This window comes from Anser cygnoides, chromosome 4 (genome assembly GCF_040182565.1).
Source record: "Anser cygnoides isolate HZ-2024a breed goose chromosome 4, Taihu_goose_T2T_genome, whole genome shotgun sequence".
NCBI lineage: Eukaryota > Metazoa > Chordata > Aves > Anseriformes > Anatidae > Anser > Anser cygnoides.
The window spans coordinates 17630716-17650423 of record NC_089876.1 but is presented as its reverse complement, the minus strand read 5'-3'; the positions used below and the strand labels follow the sequence as shown (position 1 = coordinate 17650423).

At 33.9% G+C, this 19708-nt stretch overlaps 1 protein-coding gene across 10 annotated transcripts in view; it reads right to left on the bottom strand.

Moving 5' to 3' along the window:
* Positions 1-19708, bottom strand: part of SLIT2 (slit guidance ligand 2) — a 264142-nt gene that overhangs the window by 30035 nt on the left and 214399 nt on the right. For 6 of the 10 annotated variants that reach the window (XM_066995708.1, XM_066995705.1, XM_066995709.1 and 3 more), the window contains 8 exons: positions 17892-17963; positions 17599-17670; positions 16140-16211; positions 13626-13789; positions 7404-7528; positions 7175-7272; positions 5626-5765; positions 1420-1446 (listed from right to left, as the gene is read on the bottom strand). In XM_066995708.1, coding sequence (XP_066851809.1) covers positions 1420-1446; positions 5626-5765; positions 7175-7272; positions 7404-7528; positions 13626-13789; positions 16140-16211; positions 17599-17670; positions 17892-17963 — 770 coding nt within the window. The remainder of the gene's footprint in view (positions 1-1419; positions 1447-5625; positions 5766-7174; positions 7273-7403; positions 7529-13625; positions 13790-16139; positions 16212-17598; positions 17671-17891; positions 17964-19708) is intronic. The other 4 variants (XM_066995702.1, XM_066995704.1, XM_066995706.1 and 1 more) reach the window with 2 other exon arrangements.

Here is a 19708-nt window from a genome sequence, read left to right as displayed (position 1 = left end):
GGCTGGAAATCGGTGACAAACCAAATTTTATCCATAAATCACTGATGCTGAACAAGTTATTGTAATCTGCTTGGCTGATTTACTATTAAGCATACAAATATATTTGCAAGGATAACAAAGAACTCAATTTTTATATTTCTCTAAACTGATCTTTCACTTTTTCTAGTTTTCCTAGTGTCGAATACTCTTTTTATAAAATCAAACAGTTTCATACTGGGACAGTAACAGAACACTATAGACATAAAAACTTAGGAAGTGACAAGGGGGAAAGAAAAATGGAGAGCTATCTTTTCTGTCCAAATAATAACAGTAAAAGGCAAATAGAGGAACATGTCTAAATTGAATACAACCTTAACCATGGAACACCTACAGTTGGAATTACTTTCTGGAAATGTCTGTTTCACTCCATCATTTGCAAAGGGTATTTAGACTCTGAATTTAAGTTGTAAGAATAATTCTCCGGATGTCTAAATTAATCAAAATTGATGGTATAGTTGCAGACTTGCTCAACATGCTGTTTAGCGGTTAATGAAAAATATTTTTCATTGCTAGTGAAATATTATATTGTTTTACAGACAGCACAATAGGTTTATCAAATTAACTTGATAGCAAATACACTACAAGATGACTTGACTCATTTGCTTTCAAAACTATAAAGTTAGTTGTAGAAATATAAATAACTATAAGTATATAAATATAACTTTATAAATATATTGTTACTGATTATGTTAGTTCTCAGATTGCATAGATCAGCTTGTACAGAAGATGGTTTACCTCTGTTAGTGAAATAGGTGTTAGGCAGAACCTTTTAAAACTAAAAAGATCAGGAACATCCAAAGTTAGTGTCATAAATATTTCCACCATTACCTTTCCTGTACAATAGTCTGAGCTTAATGTGTTCATTTCAGATATTTTAGATATTTATGGCAAAAAAAAAAAAAAAAAAGGTCACAGATATGATAAGCAAGGGGATTGCCATTTTATACTCCAGAAAAATTTCTACTACCATCATCTAATGAAGAAATTACAGCAAAACAGTGCTATATAATACAGAATACATTAGAATGGAACCAAGGTATGTTTTAAAAATAATGAGACTAAAGATTTCAGAAGATCAACATGTAAACCTTTTTGTTAGTCCTATCAGGATGCACAAATTTCTAACATATCTGAAAAAAAAAGACAGTGAAGGTAGTATTAAAGTACTCCTGCACAGTGATCTGTAGCTTAAACAAGACTCTTTTGACATGTATTCACAGCTAGATCAAGGTGCCTGATTTGAGGATTTGCAGTGAGCTTTCTAAATAATACCTATATACGATTCATTTGATCTTATTTAAGAACTGAAATCCATGCACCTTTAAGGAAAGGAAAGTGAAAAAACAAAGTAAGTGAAAATAGGCTTAAAAGACAACTGACCTTTTTCCACTTCATTCAGATTAGCAGCTTGCAGTGACAAAGACAGAAGAGACAAGAAGACTTTTTACATTGTAATACAACAGCATAGCACATTAAGCTAATGCACAACTATAGCAGCAAGAGAGGTTGATTAGCAAAATGAAGCAAGCTTCAGAGTCTCACCTACAGCAGAGCAAAACAAACAGAAAAGGTAAGAAGTACATGCCACTGGTGGCATAGGAAAGGTTTTAGTTTTGGATCAGTTAGATCTGTGATCTAATGACTGATGGCAATGAGCAAGAGAAATGATAATCTGTAATCTATAGAATGTACATAAAATGACCTGATGTTTACTAGATTGAGTTTAAAATAAAGGAGATGATAATGTTTAGAGAATAGCAGAGTTAAAGAGTGCAGGACATAGTGATGCATTTTAAATGTTTTATTTCTCAAGGTTTCATCAGGCAGTCTGAATGTCTGATGATTGCGTTTATTTCCTGTTACTTCACAGTTACAGTCTGTGATCTTAAGAAAGCTCTCAGTATCACGCAAATACCTTTCTTTGTCTTTCCACCTGTAATTGTAGAGGCAATTGTAAAACTTAACTGAGGCAGAGAAAAAATGGATTCCCAATTCTTAAGCAATAACATAAGCTAACAGGCTTTTATATATATATATATAATATATATAAATATATATATATTAAAATCAACAATGCTTAATTGAGATGTGTCAATTTTCATCAGATTTTTAGAAAAGGGAGAAAGTGACTGTTTGGTTTTGCATTATAACTTTCCCTATAACATTTTTTTTTTGTATTTTTTATATGTATTTCCAGAGGTGAGATTCCAGTAAGCCTTCTACATAAAATTAAAACTTTAAATAAGAATGATTTACAATTCATACCAACAGGTTCCAGCTGACTTCTTTCTTATATTATGCTGTGTGAAATATAAAGCATGTTTGTAGATAACCATTCACTCAAAAAAAAATATTCTGGGCTGGTGCACTTCCACATCCAGTATATATGTTCTGTGACATCTTGAACATAAACAATTCAACGCATGGCCAATAAAATTAGAAGAGAACAGGACAAGTTTATGGTGGTATTTTTCTGTTATATACACTGTCCAAGCCTCCAGCACCTTACAGCCCAGGGACTTTCTGAGCTAGAGATAAGTACCTTTGTATTTAAAAATACATATATTTTTCAATCTGCTGAGTATATAGACAGTTTTCCTGATGGTTAGTTTATTTTTGCCCAGCTAGTACAGGAATTCATCAAGTGAAAAATACCTTCCATAAAAACAAAATAAAACAAAAAACCACACCACATTAGCAATATGCAAATCTGATTTTAACCTGTTAGAACAGATACCAAGATCCACATGCTTATAAAGTTCCTCATGAAAAATCACTGTATCTATACTTGGCAGGGATTTTGTTACTTATCTTTGAAATCAAGCTATTGGCCAGAGAAAAAAAAATGTTATAAATAATTTGGTATCGCATATACACTAGAGGCAGCTGTAAGATTATTTTGTATTCTGAACACTACCATTTCTAGATCCCAATGTGTCCAGACTACTGTCAGTTTAACTCTTAACGCTCCAAGTTATTTAATTACTATGAAAGATCAGGGATGACGGGTGTAAAGACCAGCTTGATGTTTTACATTTTCTCCTTACAATTTATCTGGATTAAAACTAACTTAAGATCTCACACCTTGTGTCTATCTTCAGATGCTTTGTAAGACAGTGTACTGTAGAATTCTGCACTGTATCCTGTGGAATGAAAAAAAATGAAATTTTGCTACAACTTATGTCCAACTTATCTATGAAATGAGGCTCTGGTCTTGCATGTGTGTCTGTTTTTGGTAACGTGTTGAAATAATCTAATGAGATAGTGTAAAATCTCAACAGTTTTTGAGAACAGAACAGCTAAACGTACTGATTACCAATAGATTGTTTTCATTTATTCTTGAGCTGGTGAGAAGATTCTCACCTATTCACATGACTTACTGATTTCGGTAACAATTATGACTAGGCACCAAATCCATAAAAGCAAATCTGTTTTTCTAAAAGGATTACTGTTAGGAAACGAGAACACTTGCCATATAAACTCATAGCATTTTCCCTTCAGAATTAGGCACAAACTGTTCTACAGCAACAGCAGCCTCCTCAAAGAAAAGTAATCGCCACTTCCTCAGTGATGAGTCAAATTAAAAAATACACTTTCTTTTATTTAAACTAAAAACAAAACTGCAATACAAACATCAGGTTAAATATCTTACCAATCCTTATGCTTCCCTTTTTGCTCTAACCATATACATACATATATATAGAAATGCTACTATTGAAGTTTCAATTGTAAATATAAAACATACATTTCAATTACAATACTACAGAAATACAAGAGGCGCACTTAATCAAAATTTTAGGCTAGCACACATAAACATGCCTTTGTATCCACTCCATGGATATTTAATGCAAAGCAGTCCTTCCCATGGGATATTGTGAATACAACAAGCTATTGGCCCTAGCAGTCCAAATGCACCTACAGCGATGTCGAAAATGAAGAAACAGGTAATATGCAAAAAAACTGCGAAACTGCTGAGGAGAAATGGACGTGCAAATGAACTGTCTGCTATTTAATAAGTACATGAAACCTCCTAGCATGAAATCACCAAACAGGAAAACTCAGCTCGTGTGACTGGTTTGCTCTCTACCATCCTACACAGCAGAGTATCCAATCCTTTTTAAAGGAGATGGCAACTGAATCTCAGGAATCTGAAGCTTGACTCGGACATAGCTAAAATATTAATTATCCGAGAAATAACAAACATCTGCCACTACTTATTGAAGCGGTTACCTGTTATTTTTTTCTAAGGCTTGAACTGTCCGTTGCTTCTAGGTATTAAGGTAGCAGTACCTGGCAAATGAGTATGGTTAAGCAGAAGGTTATGTCTAATTTTCCAGATGTGGACCACCCAGTTGTTCTTATGTATCTTATTCTGTCGACTTAACCTTTTAACCTGTGTTGTTTTAGGTATTGTGGCTCATTCTGCATGAAGAAATTTCTTCCAAACATTTACTCAGAATAAGTACTGCACAAATACATATATTAGATTATGAAGTTGCATTTCTTTTACCGGTGTTCTATCATTTTCACTCACTGTGGGTTTCCAAGATTTAAATACTGACTTTAAATTTGAATGCCCTAAATCATTTGAGCAATCCTGTAGGTTGTAGAACTAATGATGGAAATACCTTGGATTAAAAAGGTGCTAATTTTGTTTACAATAAATGAAATTACTTCATGAGTTCACCTCTCCTCACAGTCATCCAAAGCTCAAATTTAGTGTTCCCTGAGGGCATTAAAAAGCTTATCTGACAGACAAAATAGGATTAATTATAGTTACTATATAGGATGACTAGGTATATCTAATTCCTAGGTTATGGAGGATTTTACATTTCTTTGTCATGTATTTCAAATCATGGTTTTGTGAATTTAAGCCCTGCATTCTTCTAGTAGTCCACTAGCTGACAGAAAATAGATGTCTAGAAAAACTGAACAACATATCAACAGAAACAATAGATCCTAATTCTCGTTCTCCAGTGTTCCTGTTGTTACTGTTCTTCATTCTCACAGAGATTGTGAAAATAAGCAAGAGACCCTCTGTTTCAAAGAAAGAAAGGGTAATGCTTTGGCCTGGCTGCCAACTGATAGAAATGAACAATTTCACACACTCTAATAATGCTATTTTCTTGTGTGCTAGAGCAGAAAGCATCACAATCTGCATTAATCTTTCTACAGGAGGGCAGGACAGCATTTAGGGATGCCAAATCCAGTTCCCTACTGGCACAGATAGATTCTTTTTTGCCCTGGTAGCAGCTTGGACAATGTAAGACAAAAGAAGAATATTTTTCAGATTTCAACAACTAGAGGGATTCTTCACTGGACTGTTTGGTTTAGGTAAACAGATGTAAGGGACACATTTTGAAAGAACTTTTAAATATCAAAATGTTGTTATTTCAAAACAGAGGAATTAATGAATGGGTGTAAAGTCTACTTTTGACTACAAGCCTTACTGAAGAAAAATATTGAGGGAAACTTGACTTTAAACCAATTGTAGAATGACCACTAATTCATCTGCAAACTGAAAAACATCACTGTTTCTCTATTAGGAATTCTTGAATTACCTGTACTTGCTCTTTATACTCTTACCTGTATATTCAGGTGGACAGAGGCAAGTATAGTTATTAATTCCATCCACACAAGTAGAATTATTTTCACAGTCATTGTCTTCACAGTCATCCACATTTATTTCGCAGTTTTCACCTTCAAATCCATCTGCGCAAGTGCACCTGTAATACAGAAAATAAAACCGACCACATGAAGTTTTTAGCTAGGGAGACCAGACAAGAAATACTGTAATTAATAAGAACATTGATTCATAATCACTATCCCCTCTAAAGGAAAATGGATGATATAATATAAAAAACCATATAACAAACATTACCAAAATATTTTAAAATTTTATGTTACAGAAAAAGCAGCAACAATAACAATTTGTGCCTTTATTTTTAGTTAAAGGAGTTTAAATTTCATAACTGGGCACTCCTTTAGAAACACCTGTTATATTATAAAATGAGATTATATGTCTTTTATTTATTTTTGTTAATTTAAACACATGGAAAAGACTGTGGAATCAGGGATTAGTATGTAGTACTACTATTCTACTATCATTCAGTTAAATGCACCATCATAAAGCTCTGTTTAAAGTTCCAAGTACAATACATGTATTAATATAAAACAAAGACTATATAAGCTCTTCAAAGCTGTAATTTTTATTTTGCTTTTACATATGTTTATGCAAAGCAAATATATAAAAAGGTAGTAAATGTAAAAGGTCACTCAAATATGACCATGAATGCATTTACATGCAATTTGCAGTATCTATAACTCCTGCAACTTTGATTATAAGATTGCTTTAATTTTCAAAATATGTAGTGTTTAAACAAATAAATTAAAAAGGTCAAATTCTGAGATGTGATTGTGTCACTTTAAATTCTAGAGGCATAATATTGAGATGTATATGCTTAATTTTTAATAGAAAACTAATCTTTGCGCAGAATTTAGAATAAAAAATAAGAATAATGTCTTAATGAATTGCAGGATAATGAATTGTTTCTTTCTGAAGTGTCATTTTTAACAAGCTTGAGGTGTAGATTATTAAATGACTAATAATTTCACAGAAGAATGCTAAAGAACTTTATTTCATAATTCATGAAGTACATCTGGAGTAATTGTACTGTGTGATTAAATAACTCAAGATTAAAAACGCTCACAGCATGTTTATCTGCTGGCATAGTGAGTTTCAAATGAATCATTAATTTTCTGTTTCACTGGGATTTACATTTTATCATTTACATGCTGTCTGTTGAAGTAATACACACAACAACAGATGAATTGTGAGATTTTTTCAGCAGGGATCTAGCCAGCTATTAATTAGCATAATGGAGTCAATACTATGTTGTCTTGACCTGATAAGCCTCAAATAATCACAATCATTTGTTGTTGTTTTTAACAGTGTCAGAGCTTTAGAAGCTTTCCATGGAGAGTAACATGTTCTGAAAACTTGAGAAGCACTGAAAACCTGACTTTGTGGTGCAATTACCAACAAAGAGAACCCAAAGATTAACACCAAAGTTATTTCATATATTATAAGAGCCAATAGATTTCCGTTCTGATATTACAATTAAAAACAACTTACCAAAACCCATCTTTTTCTCCTTCTTTCAGATGACAAGTTCCACCATGGTTGCATGGGTTACTGATACAGGCATGAATAGGAATATCACAATCTTGACCCTATGCAGGGATCAAGGACATCATTTAAGAAAATACAGACTCTAGTGGAGTAAATTAAAACTCCTTGTAAATGTTAAAAGGGCGAGGCTTACATTTCTGTAATATTTTTTTCTTCTTCATTCATTACCTACCTTGAAACCATATGGACAAGTACATCTATAGAAGTCAACTGGATCATTGTTGCAGGTTCCATCATTTTTACATGGATTCGATAAGCACGGGTTACATTTTGCGAGAATATTAACATCCACGGGCCCTTAAAAATACAAATGTGATAGTCATAAACGAACTAACACTGATTTATACTTAACAGGATATATTTGCACATTGCTGTAATTTTAAAAACAATGTTTGTATTTTTAGACTGTGGTATTTCTACATGAATTGAATGCTTGACTGCCCGTAATTCCTCTAATGTGCCCAAATACATTTGGGATTTAATTTTTTTGGTTTGATTTTTAATTATCATTTTAAAAAAAGTAAAAAGCTGACCCAAAAGTGATTCCTATATCCCCATTATCTGAAATCTGCGCAGTTTTGATCCATGATAATTACCTTTCCTTTTTATTTAATGAAGAATACAATTTCAGCTTTTGTCTCTTTAGTGGGTAGAAATTGCCTATGAGAAAAAGAGCTATAACAGTTTCTAATCCCTCCCTTGGTGGTATTACTGAGAACACAATTTTTAACGTTTTCTTTGTTTGTTTGTTTGTTTTATTTTTTTTGTTTTCAGGATCACATACGACTGATGGCAAAAATGAACTAGCAGAATTACCTGTAAGTTGGTTGAATGTCTTGAACTATAATGTTATAAACTGTATTGTCCAAGCCATCTCACCATAAGTAGGTCTATATTGCAGCTTGCTCTGTTATGGAGTCAGCCACAGTTCTGTACATTGCTGCATTAGTTGAGCCCCAGAATAGCACAGACTATACCATGAATCTATGTGCAAATGAGGGCTGCCATCAATGCCTGTGGTCATGTTTCTTATATTAATGATTATAACAACAGAATTTGGAAATGAATAATGACAAAATCTAAAGTTTCACAAGCCAGACAGAGCTGTGACTGAGATCTTTAGAGTACGTAAATCTTATCCCTATAACATAAATATTTATTAGACATTTATTTTTCATTGCTTTACAATTGTAATAGTGTTTTTTGTTTGTTTGTTTTTTTCACGTTGAGTTTTCAAATTAAAAACCATCGATTATTGTTTTGGTGTTGTTTTTTTTTTTGTTGTTGTTTTGTCAGACAACCAAAGAAATTACTAGTTATTTGTTTAAATTTAGAAATCACCTGCTTATAATAATGCTTCATTTTCTTATGCTTTATGAAAATTGAAAGATTGATTACTGTAAAAGAAAACACGGTTGAATTGGCCAAATGCCTATTAAGAGAATGAACACACATTCTCTACTACTTCCGGCTTTATTGCCTGATGACATTATTGCCTCCAGCTTATTTTCATATTTAACAAACGGAAAAAAATCTATACTTATCTACAGATAATTTGTAAATTTTAAAGAATAACCAGTGATTTCTCCAGTGACAACACACACACACAGACACACAAACACACACACAAAAAAAGACTTCTCAGACCTACTGGGGGTGGAACTGCCTGATTGCTCTCATCAAAATGAGCCAGACCGCAATGTTTTTCAAACCAACAGTGCACTTTTACTGAGGTATGGTGGGTTTTGTTTTGTTTTGTCTTTACTCAGATGTCTTAGCTTTCTTATTTTTTCTTTGGAAATTAAACTCAGATAAGTCATTGAAAAGGAGCTGGAATGGAAGGAAGCCATATGATTATAAAGATACAGTAGGGATGCTGGGAATAGGCTCACAAATTTTTCTTTTTATCTGCAGTTGCTGGTATCCATCTGTGTCACAGTTTGCAAGCAAATGCAAGGAGATGAACACGGTAATTTGTGACAATTGCCAAAGTCACCATCTGTATGGATCATTGACTATTCTTGTCTTCATTACCTTATTTTGAAAGAAAAATCTATAGTTGATTATAGTTTGCTAAAGCAGCAAACAGCAAAGGTAGGTGAGTTGAAACAAACACCATAGAATTAACATACAGAAAGTCTTGCCTATTTACTGTAGACTATTTCTGGTTATTGATAGATTGTATTAAAATGTTCTGTGAAAAATATATGGAGTGAAAAGCACATACATAAAAGAAGATAAATGTAACACTGTTCTGTAGCCTTAAAGTCTCTGCTTCCTTGTCTCAACTGATTAGGCTGAACATGATGGCCTCATTTCTACTTCTTATGAAATAAACTGACAATTATTTGGCATGAATTAAAAAAATATTCAGTAACTGAGGTTATTTTCCTATATGGATTAGCAATCTAAATTTCACTTCTGAAAAAGAGCCAGCAAATGGGAACATGATTCCCAGCAAGATAGTAAACAACACTGATCTGATTTTGTGTCATAAGCATTTATTTCAAATTACTAAGTATGGAGGATCCAATGAAAATGAACATCAATTTGATTCATCATTTTTCAGCTATAAGATCAAAAAAAAAAAAAGTTTTAGAATTTTTTTTACTTAAGTCTAATGAAAAGGAAGTTCTGGAACCTATTCTCATTTTCACTATATCATTCCTTCCCTTATCTGCTTGGATGTGTTAAAAGACCTGTATATGAAAAGAAAATATTCTGTATGAAATAGAATACCCTATTGTTTAACTTTTAACACTGCAGAAATATATATATCCTTCAATAAGCTATAACTGAAAAAAAAATCTTAAAAGCAAAATAAACACTGTTCTTTCATAAAGAGTGAAAAACTAAATGCATATTATTTTATTGATAAATATAAACACACACACTCGTTTATTTGTCTAATATTTTTGAAGAAAAGCATAAGATAAACTCTCCCAAGACCAGTTTCTAGAGAAACCTTTGCAAGAAAAACTTGAAATCCTGACTTTTTATGATGCAGGAGCTCCTATTTGCTCTTGTATATGGCCTCAAAATCAGTATCTGCAGAGTCACTTATATCAAAACTGCTAATGAATACACTGATTTCAGTACAATGCAGTGGCAATGATCATTTCAATTGCGTTTTTCAGATCCTGAATCTAGGCTTTTAAAATAACAAACCTTTTCATACAACTATGTTAAATGATATATCATGAAGAGTCAGTTCTAAAATCATCAAAGGGAGAAACAAACAGTAAACATGCATGTCTTAGGAAAGAAGTCTGTCTGAGGTTCACAAAAGGAAGGTCAGAAGGTTTGTTCTTAAACATATCACCCATTCCATCACTTACAGCCTTACCTGGTATCAGAAAACCACAAGGCCCTGGAATCTCTAGAAGCAGGGCATGGATGGTAAAGGAGTAAAAGATTGAGAATCTGTTAGAGGCCACATTAAAAAAAAAAAAAAAAAAAAGGAAAAAAAAAAAAAGCCCATAAACCTAGAAAAAACAGCTGCAAGAAGAAAACACTAAGATGGTTCCTGGAGGAGAATAATTCATAAAGTTAAGAGTAAGGTCCATTTTTTATGGAATTTTATAACTGAGACTTCATTTTAAAATGCTCATTTTCACAGGAAACTATTTTTATGTGATTCAAATTCAAGCACCAGTTTCAGTTTGAACTGAATCCAGAGGTACTGATAGGAGGGAATTACACATTTTGCCTGTTAGTGTGTACGCAATAGCAGAAAATAAACAGATATATATCTGTAAAAGAAAGTCAACTATTTCTTAATAGGAATATAGCATCTTTCTAATCCCTATTCCTACCCTCTATCAAGGGTAGAGATGCCTTGCAGAGAGATCTTTACAAATTAGAGGGCTGGGCAATCACCAACAATATGAAGTTTAACAAGAGTAAGTGCTGGATTCTGCACCTGAGAAGGGGTAAATCTGGCTATACATACAAACTGGGGGATGAGAGGCTTGAGAGCAGCCTCACAGAAAGGGAACTGGGGATTTTGGTTAATAGCAAGTTGAATATGAGTCAACAGTATCTCCTGGCAGCCAAAAGGGCCAACTGTATCCTGGGGTGGATCAGACATGGCATTGCTAGCTGGTCGAGGGAAGGCATTGTCCCGCTCTGCTCTGGTATGGGCTCACCTCAAATACTGTGTGCAGTTTGGGGCACCACAATATAAGAAAGACTAGCAGTGTGTCCAAAGGAGGGCTACAAAGATGAAGGGTCTAGAGGGGAAGATATATAAGGAGTGGCTGAGGTCCCTTGGTTTGTTCAGCCTAGAGCAGAGCAGGCCGAGGGGAGGCCTCATGGCGGCCTGCAGCTCCCTCACGAGGGGAGCGGAGGGGCAGGCGCTGAGCTCTGCTCTCTGGGGACAGCGACAGGACCCGAGGGAACGGCATGGAGCTGGGACAGGGGAGGGTCAGGCTGGGTGTTAGGAAAAGGTTCTGCACCCAGAGGGCAGTCAGGCACTGGGACAGGCTCCCCAGGGCAGTGGTCACAGCACCAAGCCTGCCAGAGTTCAAGAAGCATTTGGACAACACTCTCAGACATCTGGTCTGATTTTTGGGTGGTCCTGTGTGGAGCCAGGAGTTGGACTTGATGATCCTTGTGGGTCCCTTCCATCTCAGGAGATTCTATGATTCTATGATTCTAAGCAAAAGAAAAAATTACTTATCTTTGGATAACAGACATATAATTGTCTTACAGGGCCATCTTGTCATTGAAATGCTGCCGAGTGGCAATCTGTAATTATGACATCTTCACAGAAGAACAGTGGCAGGAAAATTATTTCTCTCAAAGGTACCCATAGTACCAGATTTCTATTCCTGGAAGTGAAAGAAATACAATACTTTCCCTGCATAATAATACAAAGGATATTTTCTGATGGGCAAGAGGAAGTAAGATGTACTATTTGGAATGTCTGACAGAAAAATAATGATTGTAGGAAGGGGTGACTCATTTTTTAAAAATGACAGTTAGAAAATAACCAAAAAAAAGTCCTTCATTTCACTTACATACCTACAACGTGTAATAAAAGCATAACTGCAATAATATTATTCTGTGGATGCTTGTGGAGAAAACGATCGGATTGGCCACCAAATGTTCTATCTAAAATCAGACTAATGAACTTTGCAAAAGATGAGTGTCATATGCAATTAACACAGGTATGACCTCAAAGAAATACTATTGAAAAATTCTAAGAAGAATTTGGAAGGATAATTAATTGGCATCACATACAAAATAATGGGTTGGATTTCCAGTGTTTTTTGATTACAAAAACATTTTTTTCACAGAAAGCCTAATGAGAGAAGAATGAACAGAATGAATAGAACATTGTAAGGAACAACTTGGGATGAGAGCTAACTCTGGTGAAGTCCCAAAGCTTTTTTAAGGAAGAATTTACACCTTTGATAATGCATTAACAGATGAATACGTAAAAATAGCTTGAAGACTACCTATACTCTGAGAATAAGTTACTTCTACAAAAAATAAGATCATATTTATCTGATGCCTCAAAAATAACTATAAACTTAGTGACAACTTGCAAGTATAAGCCTGAGTCTGAAAAATGAAGCTACAGCAGAAGCTGTGCTTCCAAAATATTTAAAAGGAGAGAAATGGAGAGAATTGAGTAAGATTAAACAGCAAAACAAACTAAGTCTACTCTCACATATGAATCAAAAAGATATTGTTCTAAGACAAAAAATACTAGGGTTCAGAAAAAGAACCTGAGAATTAAACAGAAATAATTTGTCATAAAAGTGCCAATAACATTGGTACCAACACAGAGATAAATACTTGTTTCAATCCCCAAGAAACCTACCTATATAATAACATCTAGAATGAGACTTCTACAGGTAATCACATCTTTTATCTATTCTGTGTATTTTAGGCTTTCTTCTGAAACATCAAAGAAAACAGCATTCTGGGCATATTGATGCAATTACATACCACTGAGATAATGCAGACTGCTAGGATTACAGTTGTATTTACAGGTTTTACTATAAACAGTCTGAAGGGAAAGGACATTCTTTAGTTAAGAGAAGTGTAGATGTTTAAATTTTAGTTCATTAGTGAGACAGTACCAGCTACCTATTTACATCTATATACTGATGAGTATTACACTGCAAATCAGACTTTTCTCCATCTCTTGATTGAAAAAAACAGCAAACAAACAAAAAACAAACAAAAAAGCAAACAAAACAAAATGTCATAGAAGTTTTTAAAATAAATACAATTCCTGAAAGGAACCAACAGCTAGATCCCTAAGTATGAGGAGAAATGATGACAAGAGTGAAGACACTGTAATAAATGCACAGTTGTAAATAAATATAAAAAATAAATGTATTATAAATGTAAATAACAAATAAACAATCACCAACAGTACCTTGGCAAGTAAATTTTTTAGATGGAGTTGTGAGTAGAAGTTTATCTGCCATTTCTCCAGGGCCAGCACAACGCGCAATACCAGGTTCTTTATATTCTGATTTTACCCAGTCAGACAGCCACTGCATGTTACAATCACAATAAAGAGGATTTGCTCCAATAGCCCTATGGAAAACAGATAAACAAAAAGGGAATAAAGTTTTAAATGTTTGTTTTTAGAAAGAGAACCCAGAAAACTGAGGCTGGCAAAAATCTCAAACCACAAACCATACCTCCCCTCCACCAAACTGACCCTAAGTGTAAGTGCATGAAGTGTCTATATTTAGGTTTTAAATCAAGAAGTAAGTTTTAACAATAAACTTGGTAAAAAAAACTACCCAAACTTACCTCCATTTCCGTAAACTTAACTCTGTGTCACTTTTGGTATGTAATGGGCAATATCAACTGCATCATCAGAATGAAACTGATACTGGGAAATTAAGTTAGGAAGAATAAAATATTTCTTCCAAAGCAGCCCCACAAAGTTCCACCCAGATATTTTTCCTTTTCAGTTTATGGCTCCCAGGCTGGTACAAACCATCTGTTTCTAAGCTTCCAAATTTGATTTAATTATTTCCTCTTTCAAGATCTCCCACTGAATTCACAACTATGTGCAGAATTCTGTAAGAGATCTCTGCTGTATACATAAATAAAACTACACTACCCCTTACATAAGAGCTGCCCTGTTGTGAAATTAAATCCTTTTCTTTAAATAAATTTGATTGTTTTTTTAATTAAAAAACAATATAGCTAGAGATTTTGGGGATTAATTACTGTAAAGGTTTTTAAGCCTCTGTTTTGTTTTCCTATAAAGACATACCCATATTCATTTCAATAAAATAATTATAGAGCTTCTTTCAGATTGTTCCACAACTTTGGATAAAGGGATCTTCAAGAAAGGGAATAAAATCCTTGGCAAGCAAAAGCAAAGGTGGTAGAAACTACTACAGACACACTCTTTTCTGACACACTAAACCTTCTTAATTATTGCTACAGGCTTCCAGATGAACAGAAGAAATTGTATACACACACACACATATATACGTTCATTTAGGCTATAGTCAGAGCATTAACAAAAAATCAGACCTGGTAATATGGTCGTGTAATAGCAAACTTCCCATGTAAAGAGAAATACCTACAATTTGTCCAGGCCATATTCACAAGAGTGAATGTCAGCCTGATGTCAGTGTGAACTGAGCAGTTGGCTCTGCTAAAATCAGAATATTAGCAAGGATAATTGGTAATGTTAAGAAAAAATAACAGCAAAGACAATCAAATCTATGTAAGCTTTACTGATTTTAATGTAGATGAGGTAGTCTAATAGTAGCATTTGAATGACTGATCAATGACTTAAAGCTTGACTGGGCTCATCAAATTTCTGAGAAATGGCAAATTAAATGTAAAAGTCCGATATTGAATTAGAAGCAGATTTTTTTTATTATTTTTTATTTTTTTTTTAACAACCAGAAACATCAAAAATGGGTACATTTAAAGGCACTAGTCAGCTTACTCCTTAAATGAAAGAAAAGATTTAATAACTACCCATAAACACAGTGAGGTTTATAGGTAGGTAACTTGCTCTAATCTAAGTTTCCATTGAAAATTAAGGACAGAAATAGTGCTTCAGAGGATATTCTGAAATCAGATTCCATGCATTTAACGTCAACAAACACCAGCACAGAAACACAGAATAATTTAGGCTGGAAGGGTTCTTTGGAGGTCATCTAGTCCCACCTCCTGAACAAAGTGGGGCTTACTTCAAAGTCAGAGCAGGGTTGCTCAGGGCTGTGTCCTGCTGAGTTCTGAAAATCTCCAGGGAGGAGAGATTCTGCCGTTTCTCCAGGCAACCTGTTCCAAAGCTAAACTACCCTCAAGGTGAAAAATTTTTCATTATGTCAATGAAACTTCCCTTATTGTGGCTTGTGACTGTTGACTCTCATCTTTCACTTTGCAACCTCTGAGAAAAATCTGTCTGTCATTGCTATAATTCCCTTAAAGGCTTAAAAACTGCTGTTAGGTCCCTCCTTGACATCTCCTTCTCCAGGCTAAATAAAACCAGTTCCTTTACCTTCTCACAACTCACAGCACCCTCCCCACCTTGCCCACTTCTATCCTGGACTTGCTCTGTTTCATACATATCTACTTTGTTCTGGAGAAACTGAACACATATTCCAGATGTGTCCTTACTAGGGCCAAGCAGAAGTGAGCAACCACTCTCCTCAGTCACCTTGCTCCTCGCTTACTAATTCAGCAGAGATCATCTTCAGCCTTCGTTGCCATAAGGGCACGTGCCTGACATTCAATTTGCTGCCCAGCAGAAGGTCCAGGATTTCTCTGCTGAGCTGCTAGCTATCTGTTCTGTCCCCAGCCTCTGCTAGGGTTGTTCCAGAGCAGGCCTTTGCATTTGTCTTTGTTCAACTGTATGAAATTTGCTAAACAACATAAAATCATTTATGTTTATCATTTGAATACTCACAGATGTGATAGTGCTGAGAGATCATTAAAAGCTCCTTCAGGAACAACAGAAATGTCATTGCCATGTAAAGACCTTAACAAGAAAATAAACAAAATAATATATATGTATAAATCTCAGGAAATTAATTTCAGAAATTTCAGCTTTTGTAAAAAGTTTTCATCTTTTCATATTTTTCAGTTCCTCTGTGTTTCCAGCCTTGTTTACTTACGCTTTAATCAGCAGCCTACTCATCACTTGATTTTTTTCCTTATATTTTCATTTGATAAATTTTTTTTTAATTCAAAGAATAAAGGTCAGTCAAAGGTGTCTGCAAAGTACTTACTGGATTTAGGTATGGCCGAAGACTTATTTCTGACTTTTTTAGCAGTTCCCTGAAATTCCTGCTAATTTGGTTCATGCATTTTTTATCTTCCATCAATGCACAGAAAATACAGGTATTGACTGTTCATTAATATAATTACTAAGGTTGATAGAAAAGGTTTTAATAAGGTTTTAAATAAAGGTTTTAAATAAGGTTTTAATAAATGTTTCTAATAGGGTTTTTACTATTTTGATAGTAAAAACCTTATTACGTGTCAATACTGTCTCCTGTAGCAAACCTGCACGGAAATGTGTCCTGTTATTTAAATTCATTCATTTACATGTATATCTCGCACATACAGAATTATTAAGACTTGATCCACATTTACATAAAAAAAGGACTCAGTTTATGTAAACACACTTAAATAATGCCATTCGTGAGACATTTGAGATATTTAATCCAACTGAGCTATTCAATGAAGCTACTCAAATGAAGACAAAAATTACAGATTCAACTGGGGACTTTTGAGACAGAAGTTCTGCAGGATTTTTTTTGTTGTTTGTTTGTTTTATAACAAAAAGAAGGTGTAAACTAGAATGACCATTTTTTAATTTTCCTTTGTCACATTTTGCTGCTTCTCCCACTGCCCTTTCAACTATGGTCTTTCTAGTGCTAAAGTGGAATGTTTTCTTGGAATCAAAATATCTTTTATTGGTTTTGAATAGTTGATCCTGATGGAAATACTCTCATATTAAACAAAACAATAAAGACAGATATCTATTGTTGGAATAAAAATCTTAAAAATACAGCTGCAAAAATATATATATGAAAATTTATGTATGACATTTTTGTTAGACTTTAATTCTTATAACAAGCAAGAATATAACTCACAAAAGAGATACAGTCATGATTAAAAAGCAGAAAAATAAAGTGTAGGGGTTTGTGTATACATGTTGTCCAGGGTCGTATTATATGTTGTGCAGTATTTTGTAGTATACTTTCCCAGAATGAAAACACTAAAGAGTTTCAAGACTATGTAATTATCACTTCTCAAATACTTGATAGATTTTACAATCCAGTAATTTCGCACAGATTTTCTATCTGCTATATGCAAATAAAAATTCTGGAAAATGACAATGGTTAAAAAATAATACTTACAACAACCTAAGTGATTTCAACCCATCAAAAGTCCGTGCAGGGATACATCTCAGGCGATTGTAACTAAGAATTCTGAAAATATACAAAATCCTGTCAGCAGGTAAATCAGGCATTCAGTAAACAGAATGCAGAGCAAGGCCATAACAGCTTTTGCACACATAGGTCGTTAGGAAACAAGTTATTTTACAGCCTCCACAACAAGCAAGCTTTAATATCAACAAAATGCCCCTTCTTTCCAAGACAAATAAAACTGTAATGCTTCCAAAGTGTCATTGTTACATGTTTAAACTTACAAGGTGAGCAGCTGAGTCATGTTGCTGAAGCTCTGATTAGAAAGTGTGCTGATTCTGTTGTTACTTAAATCTCTATAAAAAATAAATTCAGAAATTCAGACCTTAAAATGACTGCCCAAGTCCTGAAACACTGGAAGTTAAACTGACAGACACATTACTTTTATTAGTAGAAGTAGTATCATAATTGGTATCAATATTTAAAGCAGCAAACATTTTTATTTTCACATGCCATATACAAGCCTAGCAAGTGTTTAGCTTGATCAATGGAAAGCATTTTCATTTCAACACAGATGAAAGAGCAGCGTGATGCATTCTTTTACAACAGCAATGTCCATCATGCTACTGAGTTAATAATGCAATCCTACATGAACCCAAGTATAGAAATAAAAGTGATGTTTTAAAGTTGAAATCATTTTAGTCATATCCTTAATGACACCTGAGTAAGTATCATATAGTAATCTACTTAACACTTACAGGCTGAACGCATCAAAGCCCAGAGCTATTATTGTAAAGAACGCTATCTAAGATTTATAGCCTTAACATCCTTCTTGTTCAATATTCTAATGAATAAAATCTCAAGTGTAAGTATGATGGAAGCTGGAGTGGTATGCTGGCAGCTTCAAAGATGGTAGCTTCAAAGAAGATTTGAAAAAGCTGTACTAAATTTAAATAATGCCTGTTCTTTATTCTCATATTGTGCTTTAGTTTTCATTTTATGCTGGCTATTTCACTGCTGTTTACCATATTCTGTGGTGAAATTTAATTCTAAATCTGTTTAAGCATTTGTTTCTGAGGGGACCTTGGTATTTTAACTTAGAGTACTGTTGAATAGCAGTGTAGTATACATATTTCTCCACTTGAAATTTCATGAAAGCATGTAAGACAATTGACTCATAATAATAAACATACTAAACCATATATAACAGTGCAATCTATTCATATGAGAAAAAAGTTAGAAATAAAAATTTTCCATGTTAGTTGGAACTCAAAAGACTCATATGTGATTCCAAGTTCAGCCAGAGAACTATGCATAGCGTTTTGGTTTTCGAAACACAGCCGAGGAACATTCTCAAATTCCAAAAAGCAGTATGAGGATACATTCAGAAGAGATGACAATAATGTACCCCCACAAGTCTGGTATGAAGAGACTGTTAATACTTATCTTCTTTGTATTTTATTTACTGTTCAGTTTATCAATTATTGTACTACAGCTGTCTGGTAAATAGTTTATGTGTATTTTCTGATTAAGAGGTAAAGTTATCCAATTTACGACTATGTTTGTCAAAAATAGAAAAGGAGTAGGTACAATCTCTGTGATGGAAGCCCTGTCACTATTATTCTAATTAATTTAATCTCCAGCCTCCACTGACATTATTACTGCATGCAGTCCAATCTATGTTTGCTTCTTGTATGTACCAAGATTCCGAAGTTTATATTTTATGTGTGCTTCAAGTTAGAACTCGCATAACTTCCCTGAATAACTCACAGAGACTTCCTAGGCCTACACTGTATACATTTGAGAATATTGCAGGTTTCTCTCTTTTTTTTTTCTTTTTTTTTTTCTGATGCTATTGGCAAAATATGAAAGTTTTCGAAGCATCTCTTTTCTAAATTTGTGACAATGACCACTTTTGTCTAGCATGAGGTAAATAAAGGAAATCAAGACCTTGTTTTTAAATGCCAAACTACTTTCAATTTTAGCATCAAAGCTCTAAAAAGAGTCAAAAAGAAATTTAAGGGATTTTCTTACTCCCTACTTTTGTTACTTTTTTTCTGATTATACTGAAACCACAAGTGATTTCAGAATGTTATGCAGT